Source organism: Trachurus trachurus (assembly GCF_905171665.1).
Source record: "Trachurus trachurus genome assembly, chromosome: 18".
Taxonomy (NCBI): domain Eukaryota; kingdom Metazoa; phylum Chordata; class Actinopteri; order Carangiformes; family Carangidae; genus Trachurus; species Trachurus trachurus.
In genome coordinates, this window is record NC_139909.1 from 8028219 (window position 1) to 8048092 (window position 19874).

Genomic DNA, 19874 nt, shown 5'->3' on the forward strand with positions numbered 1-19874 from the left:
GCACAGTTTTAAACACATTGGTCAAATTTAGTGACCAATGTGCATGTTTTTAATTCGTTATAAGGTTATTATAAGTTTGTGGGACCGCAATGAAGTTAGTTTTAAGTTGGATATTTGACAGACATTCGCTCCTTCTCAATACATTAAAAATTCATATAAAATATTACATGTGTTAAAATGCAATAAAAACAGGTGCGTGTCATAGAGGAGGCTTAGCCCTACCATCCTGTGTTGATTTTGAGCCAACAGGTCACATGACCTGGGAATTATTGAGCTCTAACACTCATATTTACTGTATAAAATCAATTTAAAATGCATATAAAATATTAAATGCAATAAAAACAGGTGTGTGTCATAGAGGAGACTTAGATCTTCTGTCCTGTGTTGATTTTGAGCCAACAGGTCACATGACCTGGGAGTTATTGAGCTCTAACACTCATATTTACTGTATAAAATATATAAAAAATTCATGTGACCTGTTGACTCAAAATCAACACAGGATGGTAGAGCTAAGCCTCCTCTATGACACACACCTGTTTTTATTGCATTTAAACACATGTAATATTTTATATGATTTTTTAATGTATTGAGAAGGAGCGAATGTCTGTCAAATATCCAACTTAAAACTAACTTCACTGCGGTGTTCGTGGGGTCAATAAAAAATCTTATGTATTACATGTATTACGGTAATCGAAGAAACTCTGTTGCGCCTGTTTTTCCGTCTTTACGGTCGCGCTCTAAAGACCACGTGTCCGGAAGTGGCTCCGGTTTGTTCTGCTTGTGTTTTCTGACAGTAAAAACAAACAAACAAACAAAAAAACCTCCAGGAGCAGCAGAAGCAGCGTTATTATAAGTTTGTGGGGTCAATAAAAAATCTTATGTAGGCCTATTACATGTATTACGGTAATCGAAGAAACTCTGTTGCGCCTCTTTTTCCGTCTTTACGGTCGCGCTCTAAAGACCACGTGTCCGGAAGTGGCTCCGGTTTGTTCTGCTTGTGTTTTCTGACAGTTAAAAAAAAAAAACCCTCCGGAGTAGCAGCAGCAGCAGCAGCAGAAGCAGCGGAGGAGTCGTCCAGCTCGAGTCCGGCCTGTGAGACGCTGCGGCCGGCGGGGAGAAGCGGAGAAGATGGGCCTGCTGGCGAGGGTCCGGAAGGAGTGGTTCATCATCGGGATAGTGCTGGTCATCTTATCCGCCAAACTGAAGCCCAGCGTCGGCGTCAGGGGAGGTGAGTGTGTCGGTGTGTGTGGAGTTAAACCACAACTGAAGTTCAATGAAGTCCTTAAACATGTATTGATGTTTGTGTGTGTGTGCTGCTGGTACCAGACTCTGGATCAGTTTCCTGTCTGTATCTTTATCTCATCATCATCATCACGTGTTAAAGACAAACTACTAGAGTCTGAACAAACATCAACATCAGTGTGTTTTTAACTTTAAACTACAAACTTTTATACTTTTAGTTTTTATCTGTTAGTTCCGGAAGGAGCTTTTGGGGTTTTTTTGGGTTTGGGTTTGGGTAAGTTCTGGTTTTCGATCAGTTTTGGGTTAAAAACATGAACATGAAAGTATCCCGAAGTACAACATTTTAGAGTATCATTGATTATGTTCAAAATCAATGAAAATGTTGATGCAAAAGCGAAACATGTTGTAAAAATGTGGCTATTATGGAAATGGGAACTCGTTATAGATGAAGTAACGCGAGTACACTACACACACACGCCTTCATAGTGGTTCGTGTGTTTGTGTGTGTCTGTGTGTGTGTTACCTGGCGCTGTAGTGACACGTTGCATTCAGCAGCAGCTCATGTCAACATCTGGACGTCACTCCCTCCTCCTCCTCCTCCTCTTCCTCGCGGGCACAGCTGGTTCACATCATCTGTTTTTTTTGTTTTTTTTACTCCCTCATCATCATCATCGTCATTAATCAGACAGCTGTGGGTTTTATCCAGGTGTGGCTCACTCACCTGCCTCCACCTCAGAGGCTCCGCAGCAGAAATGACAGGTGTGTGTGTGTGTTTGTGTGTGTGGAGTGACTGATAAGTGCCTTCACACACACAGACACACACACCTCCACATCCTTATCCTGCTGCTGATTAGATAAGATCCTGAGCTGCTGCTGCTGCTACTGTCTACTGGCGTGCTGCCTTCAGGTGCTCCTGGGAAACTCCTGCTTCGTGACATAACAGTGACCGGCAGGCAGCTTTTTTCAGATTTTTCAGATTTATTTGCCAAGTATGTACAGAGTAGACATACAAGGAATTTGACTCTTGTTTATGCACTCACTTGTACAGTACACACATAAAAAAGAAGGACAAGGAAAAACAAGGATAACAGTTAAAACAGTAAAATAAAGTCACATGGGATCAAATTAAACATTAAAATGACAGTAAAACCAGCAGGGCTGTATAGAAACAAACAGGTAAAAACTGTTGGAAACAGCAACTCAGATAAAATCAGGAAATGCGAAATGAAAGAAATGTGTTTTTTAAGTAGAGACTTAAAGGGATAGTTCAGCATTTTTGGCAAATTGGCCCATTGCCATAATTCCTATAGTCACAGCAGTAGGTTTGTTCCCTTTAATTGTCGGTGCAAGCTATTTTTAGAACGGCGGAGCAGAGCCGCGAGCTGCTCAGAGCTACGCTACGGAGGCTAATGGGATTTCTTGGTTTCCCTCATCAAACTCATCAAATACACAATCCAACAACTCCACAACGCTCTGGTGGACAAGTTGTGACCTGCACATTCACCACGCTATGAGATAATAACAGAACGTTACCAGACAGAGTTGTTTTAGAGGGAAATTCATGCAAAACCGCTGATGCACGTTTCCATTGGGGGCAGTTTTTCAGCAAGCAGTCTCTGCATTTCCCTCTAAAACAACTCTGTCCATTCTAAAAACAGCTTGCACCGACAATTAAAGGTAACGAACCTACTGCTATGACTATAGGGATTATGGCAATAGGCCAATTTGCCAGAATGTTGAACTATCCCTTTAAAAATGTTACAGTAAAAATGTAAAACCATACATACAATTGAAGTAGATGGAAAATGTGAATATATAAATGAAATAATATCTTTTGGTGTAGTGTAAAAATAACATTACCAGTGTTTCTATGATACTATGGGATGTGTTAGATTCTTGGTTGCCATAGTTTCAGTGGTAAATAAACCTGTTCTCCCTCTCTCTCTCTCTCTCTCAGGTCCACTGAAGCCAGAGATCACCATCGCCTACGTCGCCGTCTCGCTCATCTTCTTCAACAGCGGCCTGTCGCTAAAAACAGAGGTGAGGAAGAGGAGGAGGAGGAAGACGAGGAGACTTGACGCCACGATGGAAATCACACAGAAACTCTGATGGAGGAGTGTTATTCTCTCTCTCTCTCTGTCTCTCTCTCTGTCTCTTTAGGAGCTGACCAGCGCTCTGCTCCACGTTCGCCTCCATCTGTTCGTTCAGTCCTTCACACTCGTCTTCTTCCCTCTGGCCGTGTGGCTGCTGCTCCGAGTGCTCGCGCTGACCGCCATCGACCAATGGCTGCTCAGAGGGTAGGAAGCACGTGTGTGTGTGTGTGTGTGTGTGTGTGTGTGTGTGTGTGTGTGTGTGTGTGTGTGTGTGTGTGTGTGTGTGAATGACCTCCTTTATCCACTGTACCTGAGCAGTGAGTAATGTACAGAGTGAAAGAGCCTCATTCACGGCGCCGGTGGCCACAGTCGGAGCTCTGTGTGGATGAAACCGCCCTCGACATCCAGTCGAGCTTCAGGAGAAACTCTCAGTTTTTATCTCTTTTAGCCGCTTCCTGTTCAAACCTTTTTCTTTACGACCGTTTTGCTAACTTCAACTCTCTAAATCAGGGGGTTCCCAAAGTGAAAATTATTAGAAATACTGCTTTTGAGCTGTAATTGTTAAAAAGATAAAAGTACTAGTTTAAATTAAAAATAAAACAAAAAAAATCTCTTAATTTTATATGCCTACAGATCGTATCTAAATGTGGAAGATTCTTTCTTTCTTTCTTTCTTTCTTTCTTTCTTTCTTTCTTTCTTTCTTTCTTTCTTCATTAGGATCTTCATTAGCACAACAGCATCAGCTATTCCTCCTGCTCTAAGTCAGTGCTGTCAAACTCATTTCAAAGTCAGTTCAGGGGCCTCAAACAGCCGGACCAGTAAAATAACAGCCTGATAACCTATAAATAAAAAGAAGTTTGAATTTTTCCTTTTGTATTATTAGTACATTATGAAGATGTTTACAGTTAGTTTAATGAAATTGAATAAAACATACGTCTGTTACAGGATGTACAGTAAATTCTCTACATCAGACTCAAGATAATGAAAACATACAAAAGAACAAAACACAAATATACCGTTAAAAATGCCAATAATCTATACATAATACCACTAAATACATATAACAAAATAATCCCAAAATAATCCTCCCACATAATCTCAAAACAAAACAATAAAAAAAATCCAAGTCTGCCAAAGTCATAACCTTGTTTTATAATTATTTAAGTTATTTAAGTCCTTATTTGACCAGAATTTAGAGTGAACTCTCCTTTTACAAAACACATTATGAACAACCTGAAATTTTCTTTCTTGATTTGACCCTCTGCCTGGCCGGTTTTGGACGGTTTTCTTCCCTGCGCACTTTCGCCCTCCTCCATTTCACTCCTCATATTTCTCTCCACGGGCTCTAAATCAATTTAAAATTTCTAAATCAATTTAAATCAAATAGACAGTTTACGTCTCATTAACTGTGATGATGAATGAATGGAGTTGATTGTAAAGTCTTTTTTATTTGGAAACTCTTAAAAAAACTATACATATTCCTCTGGAAAATCAAACTTAGTCAATTCAGTTCAATTTTTATTGTCACTTTCATGAAAAACCTCGTTTACAGTAACATGGGACGAGACGCCGTTCTCCCTGTGTCACGTTGTTTGCTGGACAAATTAAAAGGAAACACATTTAAAACAAGACAATCATTCAAAAAAAAAAAAAAAATTTATTAACTGGAGGAGAAAAAATAGACAAATGTATCTGAAGCTCAAATAGTCGTGATGTCCTTGAACGCAGCTTCTCTGTGTTTCGGTGTAATGACTCTCCACGCCACATGGGGGCGCTTTGAAATCACAGATGACGCACGAGTCAGGAGGATACAGCATCACTGACTGGCACCGTCTCTGAGGATGTCCAGGTCGCTACGACGACGACGACACTCAGATGAGAGGGAAAAGGCGGGAAAAGAGGCGGAAAAGTCACGTGACCAGTTTTTAATCCCTGGAAAAATTATAGGTAACACTTTATTTTAAGGGGTCTTTTGGTGTACTTACAGGTCCTTGTTACACTTGTAATAAGAAATGCCAAAGTGGCCTCTCTTTGCACAAGCATTTCTTATTACAAGTGTAACAAGGACCTATAAGTACACCAAAATACACTATGTATTTACTATGTAAGTACATGTTATTACATACGGTTATATAGGTAATTACACTGTAATTAATTAGGTAGATACACAGGAACAAGGACCCCTTAAAATAAAGTGTTACCAAATTATAATTAAAAATGAAACAATGACCCAAAAACTGTGATAAAGTGCGAAACCTGTTGAACAGGTTGTGTCAGAGTGTCCTCTGACGGGGGACGGAGGAAATTAAAGATCTGATGATGATGACTCTTCTTCTTCCTCTTCTCCCTCTCTCCTCCTCCTCCTCCTCTTCATCCTCCTGGTGTTGCGGTTGCCTAGGTTACAGACGGTGAGCTGCATGCCCCCTCCGGTCTCCTCCGCCGTCATCCTCACCAAGGCCGTCGGGGGCAACGAGGTAAAAATGCGCTCTCAAACACATCACACATCACACGTTAGCAAAGCGAAGCAAAGCAGATGACACAATGGAGTAACGTTGTTGTCATGGCAACTGACCGTATATATATATTGTGTGTGTGTGTGTGTGTGTGTGTGTGTGTTCCCAGGCTGCTGCCATCTTCAACTCGGCGTTCGGGAGCTTCTTGGTGAGTCGTCGTCGTGAGGTCGAGACTGAACGAACGTGACTGAACTTTAATTAATTAAACTCAAACGTAACGACAGTGATGAATGAAGTGTGTGTGTGTGTGTGTGTGTGTGTGTGTGAGTGTGTGTGTGTGTGTGTGTGTGTGTGTGTGTGTGTGTGTGTGTGAGTGTGTGTGTGTGTGTGAGCAGTCGCAGCTGTAACGGTGTGTGTGTTTGTGCTCTGCAGGGAATCGTAGTGACTCCAGTGCTGCTGCTGCTGTTTGTAAGTCAGTCGCACCTGCTCAGGTTCAATAACACCTGACAACAACACACACTCGTTATTTATTCACTTATTTATTCATTTATTCTCAGAAAAATAACATTTTCATTTCATCAGTTTTTATATTTATTTGTTATTATAAATGAACATTCATCATGGTTTTAGACATTTGATGTATTTCTTTATAGATTGTAATCTCTTGTCAGTGTTATTTTCTGTATTTATCTTCTCGTTCGAGGCCCTGGTGATGTTTCGCTCATTTTAAACGACTTTATTCTTCCACTACTCCAGTGAAATATTAATATTGTATAATTTACTGCGAATTCATCCAACAGTTTTAGTTTCTCTAATTCCTTTTCACTTAAGACATTTTTTCACACACAAAACACATGAGTTTATAAAATCTGATACATTTTAGATGAAGATTAAATCGGCTTCACCTCAAGCAGCTGAAATATTAAAATACTTTTTATATTTTAATGGGTGAGTGATGAAAATCCAGTAATTCTTGGTGGTTCTCCTCCTCCTCCTCCTCCTCCTCCTCCTCTTCCTCCTCCTCCTCCAGCTCGGCTCTTCGTCCTCCGTTCCCTTCTCCTCCATCTTCTCTCAGCTCTTCATGACAGTCGTGGTGCCTCTGATCCTGGGTCAGGTAGGAAGCGCTGTCCAGGTCGAACACAGATAGACTTCTGAATGTTGTGTAGACCAGTGGTTCTCAACCTGGGGTCCGGGGACCCCTAGGGGTCCTTGAGAGATCTGAAGGGGGTCCCCAATTTATTTCTTGAAAATGTACCTTTGTGTTTTTTCTGGAAGTATTTTTTATTTTTTTATTTTACCACTTTTTCTAGACTATTTTTTACTTTTTTGTTTTAGAAATTGTACCACTTTTTTGTTTTAGAAATTTTTTACTTTCTTATTTTGAACATTTTTTTGCGAGAAATTTTACCACTTTTTTCTAGAAGTTTTTTTTTTTTTTTTTTTTTTTTCTTACCACTTTTTCTAGATTTTTTAAAAACTTTTTTGTTTTTGAAATTTTCCCACTTTTTTCTAGAAAATGTTTACTTTTTTATTTTTATTTTGAACATTTTTTACGAGAAATTTTACCACTTCTTCCTAGAAATGTTTTTGGAGAAATTGGACCACTTTTTTCCAGAAATTTCTCTATAATATTTCCAAAAATTCACGCCATTGGCCGTAATTTAAAAGTATAAAAAAGTAATGTTCTTCAGTCTCAGAACAAATATTTGTGTATTTCTGGTGTTTACTTCTAAATTTGGTCCAATGTGGGTCCGTGGTCTAATTTGTGTCAATTTAGGGGTCCTTGATGTACAAAAGGTTGAGAACCACTGGTGTAGACGAACTGTCTAAAGTGTGTGTGTGTGTGTGTGTGTGTGTGTGTGTGTGTGTGTGTGTGTTTGCAGGTGTGCAGGAGTTTCCTCAGGGAGTTCCTCGAGCGGAGGAAGCCTCCGTTCGGCACCGTCAGCAGCGCCGTCCTCCTCATGATCATCTACACCACCTTCTGCGACACCTTCAGTAACCCCAACATCGAGCTGGACCCCACCAGCCTGCTGCTGGTCGTCCTCATCAGTCAGTAGAGTACACTGTCTCTGTCTCTGTGTGTGTGTCTGGGTGTGTGTGTGTAATCTGTAATCTGATTGGCCAAATACCGAACAATACAATGCCCCCGCTCTAGTTTTAGATGTCTTTACCAAGGGAGCAGTTGTCGGTCTGAGAAGTGAAGCTCACTTCCGCGTTCAAAAAACTGCAATCCCCTCTTCTTCCTCTGGGGGCTGGTGTCAGAAAGCAGCAAATCTCCATAGACCCCCATGTTAAAATCGCCGACTTTACATCCTCAATAAACATGTTAAAAGCCTGGTGTCAGAACGTTTTTTTGTCTCAATCGATAGTTTCTACCCCCGCACACACTCTGAGGGGGGTGAATTTTTTTTTAACTCTACCGTTTTACTGTTATAAGGTTAAAACTCTGGCCAATTAGGGCGCGGAAACGTTGAGTGACAGGTCCGAGCAGCTCCGTGGACAGCTGCTTCGAGGCCAGTGGGCGGGTTCTCGGCCGGCCAATCCAACATGGCGCTGTCCAGGCCGCCATATTTGAGTCACAAAAACGACTCCCCAAAACCAATGGGTGACGTCACGGGTGCTACTGTACGTCCATGTTTTTTACAGTCTATGGTCTTTACCCCCTGTGGCTCCGCCCCTTTTTGGGAGACACCAAAAAATGTAAAATAAAAGATAAAATAACAGAAATTGGAAGTTGTGACTGTGAGATACAAACTACAGCAATAGGATCACAACAGGTGAAATTACAAAAAATAACATTTTATCTATTTCCATGTGATGTGTTTCTACAGGAGAGGTAAATAAATGTTTTATTTAGACACTGAAGTGAAATCTGTCTTTTCTTCTGTTCTCTGCAGTTTTCTCCATCCAGCTCAGCTTCATGCTGCTCACCTTCGCCTTTTCTACCAGGTGAGTCTCCTCCTCCTCCTCCTCCTCTGTCTCCTGCCTCTTCTCTCTCAGACACAGCAGTCTCAGTCTCAGTTCCTACAGATGAAACTTAATTTCATACATCCTGACTAACAACTTTTACTTCCTGTGCAGGTCCGGCTCAGGATTCAGCCCCTCAGACACCGTCGCCATCGTGTTCTGCTCCACACACAAATCACTGACTCTGGGTAGGTTCACCCTGGTTAATAAAAGTCATGTGTCCTTTTTTTAAAACGTGCAGCAAGATGACAAATTTAAAACACAAAAACTTCTGTAGTCTTGCTGAATCTGAATCTTTAATTTCTGAATCCAGTCGAAAGCAAACTTTCAAATAACTGTGTGAATCCTTAGTTTTAGAGAGAGAAGTTACAAAAGAATACATAATTCAATGTAACAAAAAAATGTAGAGGCTGTTTTGGATGGTCAGTCCAAAAATCTTGTAAAAAAACAAACAAACTATAACTAAATTAAACAAAAATGAAAAGCATAGTGGTCAGACAGAAGGTAGGACAGTCTACCTCATTAGCATACAGACAATAAAATGTATATGGATAAATAAATAAAAGCAACAATATATTTTGCATTCTGAAATTAAATTATTTATCATTCAAAATCATTTATTTTTTTCTGTATTTATTTGTTTAATTATAACCGCATACATTTTTTAAGATCAGAATCTGTTATATGTGTTTCTGTGTGATCCAGGTATCCCCATGCTGAAGATCGTGTTCGAGGGCTACGAGCACCTCTCTCTGATCTCAGTCCCTCTGTTGATCTACCACCCGGCTCAGATCCTGCTCGGCTCCGTCCTCGTACCGACCATCCGCGGCTGGATGACGAGCCGGCAGAAGGTACGCTACGCTGTCGTGTTGCATCCATCACTGATCCAACGATCCAAAAATAGCAGGCCGCATCCCAACACTAACCCTCCCAACACCTTGTCTCCTCTCCTACAGTCTAGTCTGTTGTTGAGATAGGGCCGCGTTCCAACACGGTCGACCTGAGTGAGTAGAGAGCTGACTCCAGAGGCCTGTGCTACAAACTTAACCTGGGTTTTCCTCTCTGGCTACAAGAATTACAAATTAAAGAAGAGAAACTGATACACGCAGATAATTTCTGTTACCACTGTATCCAAAAGTAAAGACTAGGGATGTCACGATTATACATTTTCTTGGTACGATTATTGTCAGAGAAATAATCACGGTGTTACGATTATCATGATTATTATGCATTAATTAATTTCACAACACTATGAATGTGTAAAATCAAATATAGTCAAAATATAATTACATTACTCGTTGTTTACACAAAATATTTCAAGTATCTATTAATATATGACCAATTCTTAATCCCCAGGGGAAGTGTTTGAAATATTCAGGTCATAAATTGTCGTTTATACCAAATATTTGTGTTAATTTCAATAGTTTTTTGTTTTGTTTTGCTTTTTTTTTTTATTAAAAATGACACAGTAACATTTAAATTCCTACCAATTCAACGTTACGTTTTTTTTTTTTTAACCTGGCTTTTTTTGCCCCCCCCCCCTCCTTTTTTTTACCCTTTATTTTTTGTTTTGTTCCTTTTTTTCTCAGCTTTTTTTCTCTTTTTTTTTGCCTGGATTTGGATGGCCCTAATACTACGAAGGAGTATTAGTTACGTTAGTTAAATGGACCAGTATCTGTGCATTTACCTTTATTTTTCCACACATCTGCCAATATGGTTCCAACATCATCTTTTTGGGAAAGTAACGGTATTTAGGAATCTTTACGATTAATTAATTGTGGCGTTTAATACCACGATTAATTGTCAAAACAAGTAATCGTGACATCCCTAGTAAAGACAGATCATTGATCTTGACATCAGAGATTTCACAATGAGACTGAAAACCCAGAGTTAAACCTGAAGTTAGCTTGATAACCTTAAACCTTGCTCTGTAGTACAAGCCTCTGAACAACAACTCAATGAAATGATTTTAAGAAACACCAACAATAAATTATTTTTCCTCTTTGTAATCGGAGCTGTAAATCTGTCATGAGTCTGTGACAGTGTGTCCAGCAGGATGCTCAGATTATTATTGAGCTAAAAAACTTTTTAAACCAAAAAAAATCAGATCTTGGTGCAACAGCAACAGCTCCCCCTAGTGTCAGGGAAACAATCTGCAAACTCTCCTGCTGGACTCGCTGCTGCAAACTCACCAGCTGCACTTTGGTCAAGTATCAGTGGGTTTGGACTGGGTTGAGGGTGGTGGACGATGATGATGATTATGATGATTTCAGTTACCAATGGAAACTAAATGTAATTCACCTCCAGTTTATTTGTGGGGATGGATGATTGAGGACATGTTTCTGTTTGTTTGTGTTTTCTGCAACCTGTAATTCTCACCACACTCACAGAATCAGAGAAAATTGATGTGTTCAATTTCAAGTTTTCAGTTTTCAGCTGCTCCTGGTGGTGGCGGTGGATTCACTGACCAGATTTTACCACATTTAAGACCAGATATAACGAATTTCTCATTCCCTTTAGTCAGATTTAACATCTGCAGGGCCGGCCCTAGGATTTTGGTGGCCCCTAAACAAGATTTTTGTTTGTGGCCCTGCACTCTAAGCGCAAACACCAAATCACTGGTTAAAACTGAATACAGACGTGTTTATGTCCTCTGAGGTTTGAGACCATTTTCTCGACTTTTACATATTTTCTTAAATTTATCTTTTTAAGATACTTGCAGATGTAACAATAAGTGTTTTATGTCTAAATATTAGAACCTCCGCTGTAAGCACACTGAGGCCAATTTGTCCTAGAACACTGTATAAAGAAATAATTTAGGCCAAATGCTGGAAATTTGAGGTCTGCTTTTTGAAAAATTTCAAATCCCTTATGAAAACACACCTTCAGTCATGAGAATGAACTGTTTTTGGTGCTTGAAATAGGATATGAATACAGTAATAGACAAGTGTAGAAAACAAGTCTAAAATGAAATTTTGTCAGATTGCTTTTTGAGCACAAATGTTGTCATTCTGCCGTTCTATTTTCACCAAATGTCTCAAATGTGAGATAAAAGAAGCTGAATATTGACTTCAAATTACATATAAAGCTCATAGCGTGCACGTGCAGACCTCAGGATGTTTAAATGACTTGATGAACCCTGGTACCTTTCTGATCATGTGGCCCCCCACCTAACGGCTGTGGCCCTAAACAACCGCATAGAGGGTTTATGCCAGCGGCCGGCCCTGAACATCTGTCAGGCTGATCATCTCACTCTGTGTTTCTGTCCTCTCTCCCAGGCGGTGAAGCTGTCGGCCTTACAGCCCGTCTGACCCGGATGGAGCCGGTGTGTTTTGATGGAGTTTTTTACTGTGATACAAAGTGGACTAAAGCGGATGGAGACCGTAGTCACATGTGCCTTATATCAACCAATCAACAGAGACCTCAGCGTCATGGCGGTGGTGGAGACCAGATCGGCTAGTCGCCTCGATTTTCTCAGTTTCTACGACAACAAAGAACTTCTCTTTCGTATTTCCGTCATATATTTTCTTTTATATTTAAAAGAAGCAAAAAGTATATGTTTTATTTTTATATGGAATATCCCCCCGAAAATCCTGCAAAAGAAGCACAGCGGCGTTTTTGTTTAATTGTTTGTTTTGTTCAAACAAACCAAAACGAAAAACACCTGCCAACAGGAACAGGATGGGTGGAGTTACAGGACAGAGTTACTGGGTGACGTTACCGGGACCATTTGTTTTTCTTGCTGTTTTCTACCTTTTTCTACTCTTGTCTTTCTTCTAGCTCTCACTGCCAGATGACGTGGACGTTTGTTACATTTATGCGCTTGATAGAAACAAACTTATTCTGGTTGACCTGACTTTTAATATACAGTATAATATTATCTTGGTTTTTGACAATTTATCAAATAAGGTTTGCATTTGTTGAGAAGAAGCAGTCCTGTGGTGAGAGGTGTTCAGATAATGGATTAATCAATCCGAATAATGAAGGTACAACATGGGCATCAGTAGTGGGGAGTCTAATTTAATAACCAAAGTCGTCAAAATGAAGGTTTAAACACATCCGTATGCTGATGATACCCTATTCTAAGTCTTAGTGAAGTAGTCCGGTTTTATTGTACTCCACCAACCACATTTTTAAATCCAGTTTAAAGAAATGAATGTCTTGGGGGGGGGGAAAAACTGAGATTGTGAATCCAAATGTCCAAATATCCAAATGTAAGATGTGAAAACGTTTTATCTGGAGCAAGGTTACCAGGAACACCCGTTCAGCTCAGTGACAGTGAATGTATCATCAATCCCAACCAATCAGAGCTGGAGCTGCAACACAAGACTTCGAATAAAGACTGTTACTCCGAGTCCGTTCCCACACGGATCACAGTGTTTTTAAGACAGTGGACCAATCGGACATATTTGTATACGCTCGCTGTTCGGCGTTCAGTCAGGATTTTTTCTCTAAACGGTTCACTGCTCTTGCTACGTAGCCTTACAGTCTAATCCAGTTTTACACGAATTCTGATCTCCATTGAATGTTCAGTTAAAAATCTTGAAGGGCTTTCATGTTACACAAGGGCACCTCCTCCTGCACTGCAAACTCAATATCTTACCAAGAATATTTATCTTATTTCTAGTCAAAACAATCTCATTCTACTTAAAATAAGACTCATCACATAAAAAGCAGCTTTTTTTTAGACACTTTTTACTTCTTTCAAGCAGATTTTCACTTGAAATAAGTAGAAAAATCTGATAGTGGAGCAAGTTTTTCTTTCTTATTACAAGCACAAAAAACTTGCTTTCACTGGCAGATTTTTCTACTTATTTCAAGTGAAAATTAGTTTGAAACAAATGAAAATGATCTAAAAACAAGTTAATTTTTAGGTGATGAGTCTTATTTTAAGTGAAAAGAGATTAGTTTTGACTAGAAATGAGACATTTTGACAAGAAATAAGACAAATATTCTTGGAAAGATTTTGAGTTTTTGCAGTGTGACAACCTGCTGTAGACACATGGTGAGGACCTTTCTCCTGACCAGTCTATGGACTATATACTTCATACTGCATTCCCAGTCCAGTATCTCTGTGTATTATGTTCAAAAGTTATATCTAGTGCCAATGTTAAAGTGCCCGTTCAGAAAGTAGTGCACCCTTTATCCTTTCTCAAACCATGATCTTTCCAGAAACTTGTTTTGCCACTTACTTGGCAAACAGTTTTTAATCTACTCAACCTGGAAGTTTTGGAGCAACAATATCATGAAATTTCCGGTCCAGTGTTTCCGTCTGTTTTTGGTCGCTATCATTTTTTTTCAAGAAATATCTCTTTACCTGCTGAATGCTCCACTATCTTCACCATATAACCATGACCCTTAACCTTAACAATACTGTGTTTGTGAGGTGCCGATATTGGAGGAACACATGGTGATTCAGAGTTCTCGCCTTGGATACTGAACAACCTTATAATTGAATGTGATTTTGGGGCTTTTGTCAGATCCTCTAATATCATAAAAGTCCTTGTTTTTTCTGGATGTACAGTGTCTGGTGGAGGAGGCATCCCTTTTTTTTTACTGTGACCTACTGGGAATGTTCATATCCCTCTATGTAGATTTCAAATATGCGATGAAGTGATGAAAAAAACACCTCAAGGTCAGTGTGTTGTATCTGTGGTAACCAGCTCGATACACACAAAGAAGCAAAATTTTTCCGTTTCTTAAAAATAATTCATCATTCTCAGACACCTACTGTACCGTTCCTTCATGATGGACTCAGCTACTGTTACTATGGACATTGTAAAAGCCTTCAGTGTCATTTCACTGGTCATCACGCTGCTCTGTCCAGGGACAGTCAAGGTTACAGTCATTCTCTGTTTACAGTGTGATTGTTCTGCCAATAGTATATTTTGAGAAGAAAACTAATGAGTGGGGTGTGAATGGGTCTTCCTTTCTTGTTTATTTAAAAATAAAGTATGAGGAAATTAAAAAAAACAAATATATGAAAAGCTTTGTTTTTGTTTCTTTGCAATCACTACCATCTTTTGGACAGGTAAGGTAATAGCAGGGAGTTTTTACCAATTGTAACATAGGTGAAGCATCAAAGGGATGAATACATTGTTGGTCTGATGCCTTTGTTACTTTGTTTGCTTGAGGTATTAGACACAAGAATTATGTTTTTTTTCAATAGATGTGTATTGACCCAATGTCTTTTATACCCTGTCCGTCTTTTGATTCGTTTGTTTGTGGACAGGATTTCACTAAAAGCCCTGGACCGCATTGACCTGAACTTGGTGGAGGGACGAGACAAGATCCAGGAAAGAACCCATTAAATTTGGTTTCAGGTGTGGATCATTTACCTTAAATTTAAATGTTTGTATCTTAAAGCAGAAGTAAGCGATCCAGTCGTTTTGGCTAATGCTGCGTTCCAGGCAGGCTTTTGAAACCGTAAATTACAGCTTCAAGTCACAACTTACGACTTTGTAGCGTTCCAGGCAACCCACTCGTGTTTTTCCGACCTGTTTTACCGGTGAAAGTCACTATAACGGCCACTCGTAACTTCCGACCCGTGAACTCGTACCAGATCGAACTGGTACCACTTCACAGGTCGGAAAAACACGAGTTACGAGTTGCCTTGAACGCACCATAACAGTCCTCGTCCCTACGTCACCACATTCACGGCGTTCCTTGGCTGCACACACAGCCCTGCATGCCGTTCTCTCTCCTCATTGGATAAAAACTGTAGGATACGATAAATGTTTTCTCCTCGGCTCAGAGCAGAGCAGAGTGACTGACAGACCCGTGTTTCAGACCAAACACTCTATGTAAGTGATTGCTGTCGGAAGATATAACTATTTAAGACTTATATTAACACAAATATATCACTTACTTCTGCTTTAAGCCTGGTGGAGGTCTGCATTTTACTGTGTCTCTATCTAATCAATGCTTCATCCTCAGGACCAGTTCACACACAAACATTTCATAATGAATTCTTGTATTTGTTTTCTGACCAAGAGGGGGAAAAACACGCGGGGATATATTGGCAGCTTCCCTATAAGTTCACCGAGCCAACTTGTCTTGGACAGATGGCACTTCTGTCAAATCATTTGGTGAAATAATAGTAAAATAAGTCTATGGCTATAGCCCTGCCAACAGACCCCACCAGCCTTGTGCCGCTTCTATCACAACGAGACCCAAGTGATTTGAAATGACTAAGCAACCAGCGCTGCCTGCCATCCATGAATCTTTACAGCACACGAGTTAAGAAGTACACGATATCTGGTACTGAAAATATACTTTATTATTTAAAAAAAACAACCACTGCTGAAGTTATATAAAATGTAACTGAGGGTTGTCACTCAGGTGCAGCTTAGATGTCCTCACTATTGTCTTGTACCTGAATGTAGGTGTGTCTGGTATGTGACATATGAGTGTTACTGAGCAGGTTTGTACAGGTAATTATAGGCACTTGTTATAAGTACATCCATATGACATGACAACTAACAATGATGCAAAGTATTAATGTTTCATGTTAGTGATACAGCATGCTTGTCAATCATTTATACAAACAAGTTATCAAATCATAGAGCTACATAGTTGGATTTACAACTGTTGTGTCACTATCCTATAAATCTTTTCAATTAATCTGATGTACACTGAAAGAAAAAACACACAAAAAAAAAACGTATCCACCAAATTATGGTGTATGTCATCTTAGCCTATCTGTAAATTTCCCACTCTCTATGAGGAGGCAGATTGTAGTTTTAGCTCTAAACATGTTGGAGGCAGAAATCCCTTGAGGCACAAACACTTGCCAGGAACATTTTTCTTCGTTTTCACAAGTGAGTTATTTGAAAAACCTCAGAAGGAAGAAAAAAAAAACTTTGATCACACATGTCTGTTAAAAGAAACAAGATGAAAACTCAGAAAAGGGTTATCATAATTTGGTAATTCAGTCTCCAGGTGGTGCCAGTATGTCATACTCTGCCAGGAGCACAAAACTGTTCTCTCTGATTCTCCGGACTCTGACCAAATCACCGCACTCCTGGACATGGATCAGCCCTCTCTCTCCTCGCTCATATTCTCTCTCCCTGTCGTTCAGTGTCACCTCTGTCTGTTTGCCACAGGCCTGGCGGTACACGTACCTTACCCCGACTACCAGCACCATGCCCAAGCCGGCCGAGCATCCCAGCAGCATGCCCAGCTCCAAAGCCCTGTGTCTGGGGATAATGTCTGGATAGTTTCCCCCCTTATCTGGAGATCCAGAGGGGACGGAAGGACGTTTGGATTTCGTATCAATGTTGGGAAGGTTTGGTTTCAAGTCATGGCCATGATTTAGTTTGACATTTGGGTCCAGATTTGGATGAGGATCAGGGTTTTGGTGAACTACTACTGCTCTTTGAGTTGACGGGGTGACATTGGGCTCAGGATCAGATGGTGCAGTGTCGCTCTGGATTTGCAAACTCTGACCTGGGATTATCTTCTGGGATGGCCCACGGGGAGAAGATGGCGCAAAGGGGTTGTAGAGAGATCGTAGGGGAGCTGGGGAGGGTCCTGGGTGAGGAGAGGTGGACTGAAAGGACGTAGAAAAAGAAGAAGAGGGAACAGATGAAGCAAAGGAAGACGAAGAACCCGATGAGTAGGAGGATGTGGTAAAAGTAGAGATGGGTGAGGAAGGAGGAGAGGTAGACACTGGGGAAATGGTAGAGGTTGGCGAGGCGACTGAGGAAGAGGAGAAGGTTAACACTGGGGAGATGGTAGAAGAAGAGGGTGATGAAGAGGTCAAATCAGTGATAAAGTGTGAGGAGGTAACAAGAGACGAGGAAGAAGTTAATGTTGGAACTGCGGAAAACATGGGAGCTGGTGAAGAATCATTGGAAGAGTTTGGCGAATTCATAGGATTAGTTGAGGAAGGTTGGACAGGAGATGAATGAGGAGGTGTGGAGATCGGGGAAGGAGAAGGAAGAGCAGTACGAACTGGAGCTGTTTGAGGTTGGATTCTCGTGGAAAAAGGTGAAGAGTGGATGGATGATGTTGATACCAGGGTTGGAGCTTTAGAGGGATAAAGAGGAGTAGAAGAGCTACTATGAATAAGGGTGGTGGGAGGCAACATATGAGTGGACGTTGGGTTTGATGGGTGAAGAGTTGATTGGGGTGTAGATGGAGGAAAGGGAGTAGTTGAGGGTGTAACACCAAATATAAGATTCATGGTTTTGATATTTGCTTGTGGCTGAAGATTTGTGACCTCTTTACCCTTGTCTAGTGCAACGGTATGGCCAAACTTTGGAGTTAAAAATTGAGGTCTCAAAGATTGAGGGGTTTCTGATGATTTCGTTTGCTTCCAGTCAAAGGTATGTCCTGAGACTGCACCAGTTGGGGAATGGGACTGGGACGATGGTTGGGGAGAGATACTTGAAGCCTCAGGTGGTTGGGGAGAGATACTTGAAGCCTCAGGTGGTTGGGGAGAGATACTTGAAGCCTCAGGTGGTTGGGGAGAGATACTTGAAGCCTCAGGTGGTGTGTTAGATTGGGACTTCCTTGTGTCGGGCAAGCCCTGAGTTTGAGTAGGGGTAGTTTCTGGCAGGGTTCTGGGAAAGCTGCTCAGAGGTTGTGTTTGAGGTGGGCTGCTCAGAGGGGCAGCTGTTTGGAGATGAGATGGATTGGTTTGCTGTGGCAAAGATTTGGGTCCTGATGATGAAGTGTGGAACTCAAGAAAGGACTGTTGGGTAGGATATTTGGATTGGAGAGTCAGGTTTGGTAAGGAGGTTTTGGATTCGATGAAGGAATTGGTTGGAGATCCCTGACGAGTACCAGTGTTGGACTGGAGAAAGGGCTTGGATGGGGATGTTTGAAACTCAGGAGAAGGTTTGGATGAAGGTGACTGGCTAATGCTTCCAACCTCAAGTAGACTCATCTGGGTCTTGGTTTCGCTAGTTCTCTGAGGCTCCAATGAAGCATTTGAGAACTTCATGGAACCAGTCTGATCCTGTATTGGTTGGCTTGGATTGCTGGTACTGGATATTTGAGGACTTGTACTGTGGAGGCTGTGATTGGTTGACGTTGAAGATGTGGTGGTTGTTTGGGGTTTTAACGTTGTGTCCTTAGTTTCAGAGATGGTGGGAAACGTCATCTGTTTTCTGTCCTTCTCAACATCCTTTAGAAGGGGGAAGGGGGCAAGGGAGTGCAGTAGGGAAAAAGGACTTGTTAAATGTTGCTTTTTAATGTTTGGCAACAGAGTGGTAGTAACTTCCATTATAGTGTCAGCTGAGGAAAAAGAGGCTGTGGAAACAAGGCGATTGGACGAGAATAGAGGGGTTTTGGGGTCTTTGGTGTGACCATTGTCATTCTGTGCTTCTTCAATCAGACCTGGAGGGGATGAAGTTGCATTACCATCAGTTTCACGACCAGTGGTGTCATTTTGAAGAGTTCCTGAGGTCTCAGTGGTGTTTCTTTCATCAATTGGCTGATCAGTGTTGTGGTCATCTCCAAAGGCTGCCAGTGTTTTAGTGCTGTTCATCTCCAGGACTGGATTAGTGACTGGGTGGAGGGATTTGTATCTTTGACTTCTACTGCTTTGTGTTGTGGGGAGTCCTAAGGAAGTAGTCAGACTGAGTGTCTTGTGTCTTTGTTTGTTCGTGGTTCTGGGAGCTGAAAAACATTAAGGTGATACAAAAAAAAAAACCCACAAAGTGATTTCAATGAAGTGCAGACAGAAAAGACAAAAAAGTACACCATGCCTACTTCATGTTTACTTATCACTGCAAAAATTTGCATACCTGTCACAGCAGTAATCTCATCTTCCTGTAATGCAAAAACGATCCGGTTCAAGCCACCCGTGTTACTGCCACTCCGAGTTGTATGACTCTCATCTTGTACAACTGCAGATTCAATACCTGCCCAGTACACAAAGTAGGACTGCACCACAGTGATACTGCAATAAGAGAAAGAAGGGTTTGTGTGTTGTTGAATAAAAATTGTGCATAAATCTGTGGAAATAATGAACCAAATTTTGACATTAGTGGTTGACTATTGACTAAATTTGCCCTTATGATATTGGCAGACTTGTACTCACTAGAAGCGGATGTCTCCCATTGGTGCATCTGGAGCTCTCCACACAAACGAAAGGTTTCTCTTCAGCTGT

General features: G+C 40.8%; 2 protein-coding genes and 1 long non-coding RNA gene across 4 annotated transcripts in view; 1 reads left to right on the forward strand and 2 right to left on the reverse strand.

Moving 5' to 3' along the window:
* The window catches only part of LOC311002144, a 475958-nt gene that overhangs the window by 218512 nt on the left and 237572 nt on the right, over positions 1-19874 (reverse strand). The gene's annotated exons all lie outside the window — the stretch shown is intronic.
* Positions 1044-14718, forward strand: slc10a7 (solute carrier family 10 member 7). Of its 2 annotated transcripts, XM_083992935.1 has the most exons (13): positions 1044-1228; positions 3200-3282; positions 3403-3539; positions 5734-5809; positions 5958-5996; positions 6221-6256; positions 6819-6902; positions 7672-7837; positions 8686-8737; positions 8870-8943; positions 9461-9606; positions 9712-9759; positions 12034-14718. In XM_083992935.1, the coding sequence occupies exons 1-12, from the start codon at positions 1129-1131 to the stop codon at positions 9730-9732; spliced, it is 1014 nt and encodes a 337-aa protein (XP_083849061.1). In that variant the 5' UTR covers positions 1044-1128; the 3' UTR covers positions 9733-9759; positions 12034-14718. The 2 variants fall into 2 exon arrangements, with proteins under 2 accessions (XP_083849061.1, XP_083849060.1); XM_083992934.1 differs by lacking the exon at positions 9712-9759.
* Positions 16686-19874, reverse strand: part of reeld1 (reeler domain containing 1) — a gene marked incomplete at its 3' end in the record, with an annotated part of 4519 nt that continues 1330 nt past the window's right edge. Inside the window, exons 2-5 of the mRNA XM_083992570.1 lie at positions 19806-19874; positions 19343-19664; positions 17204-17306; positions 16686-16987 (exon numbers count right to left, since the gene is read on the reverse strand). The exon at positions 19806-19874 is cut by the window's right edge and continues 226 nt beyond it. Coding sequence (XP_083848696.1) covers positions 16686-16987; positions 17204-17306; positions 19343-19664; positions 19806-19874 — 796 coding nt within the window. The remainder of the gene's footprint in view (positions 16988-17203; positions 17307-19342; positions 19665-19805) is intronic.

Bases quoted from the DNA above. Each gene is read 5' to 3' on its own strand.
- slc10a7 (XM_083992934.1), top strand. From the start codon at position 1,129: ATGGGCCTGCTGGCGAGGGTCCGGAAGGAGTGGTTCATCATCGGGATA. The intron at 6,903-7,671 runs GTAGGAAGCGCT...GTGTGTTTGCAG, and splicing joins TGCCTCTGATCCTGGGTCAG to GTGTGCAGGAGTTTCCTCAG. The intron at 7,838-8,685 runs GTCAGTAGAGTA...TGTTCTCTGCAG, and splicing joins GCTGCTGGTCGTCCTCATCA to TTTTCTCCATCCAGCTCAGC.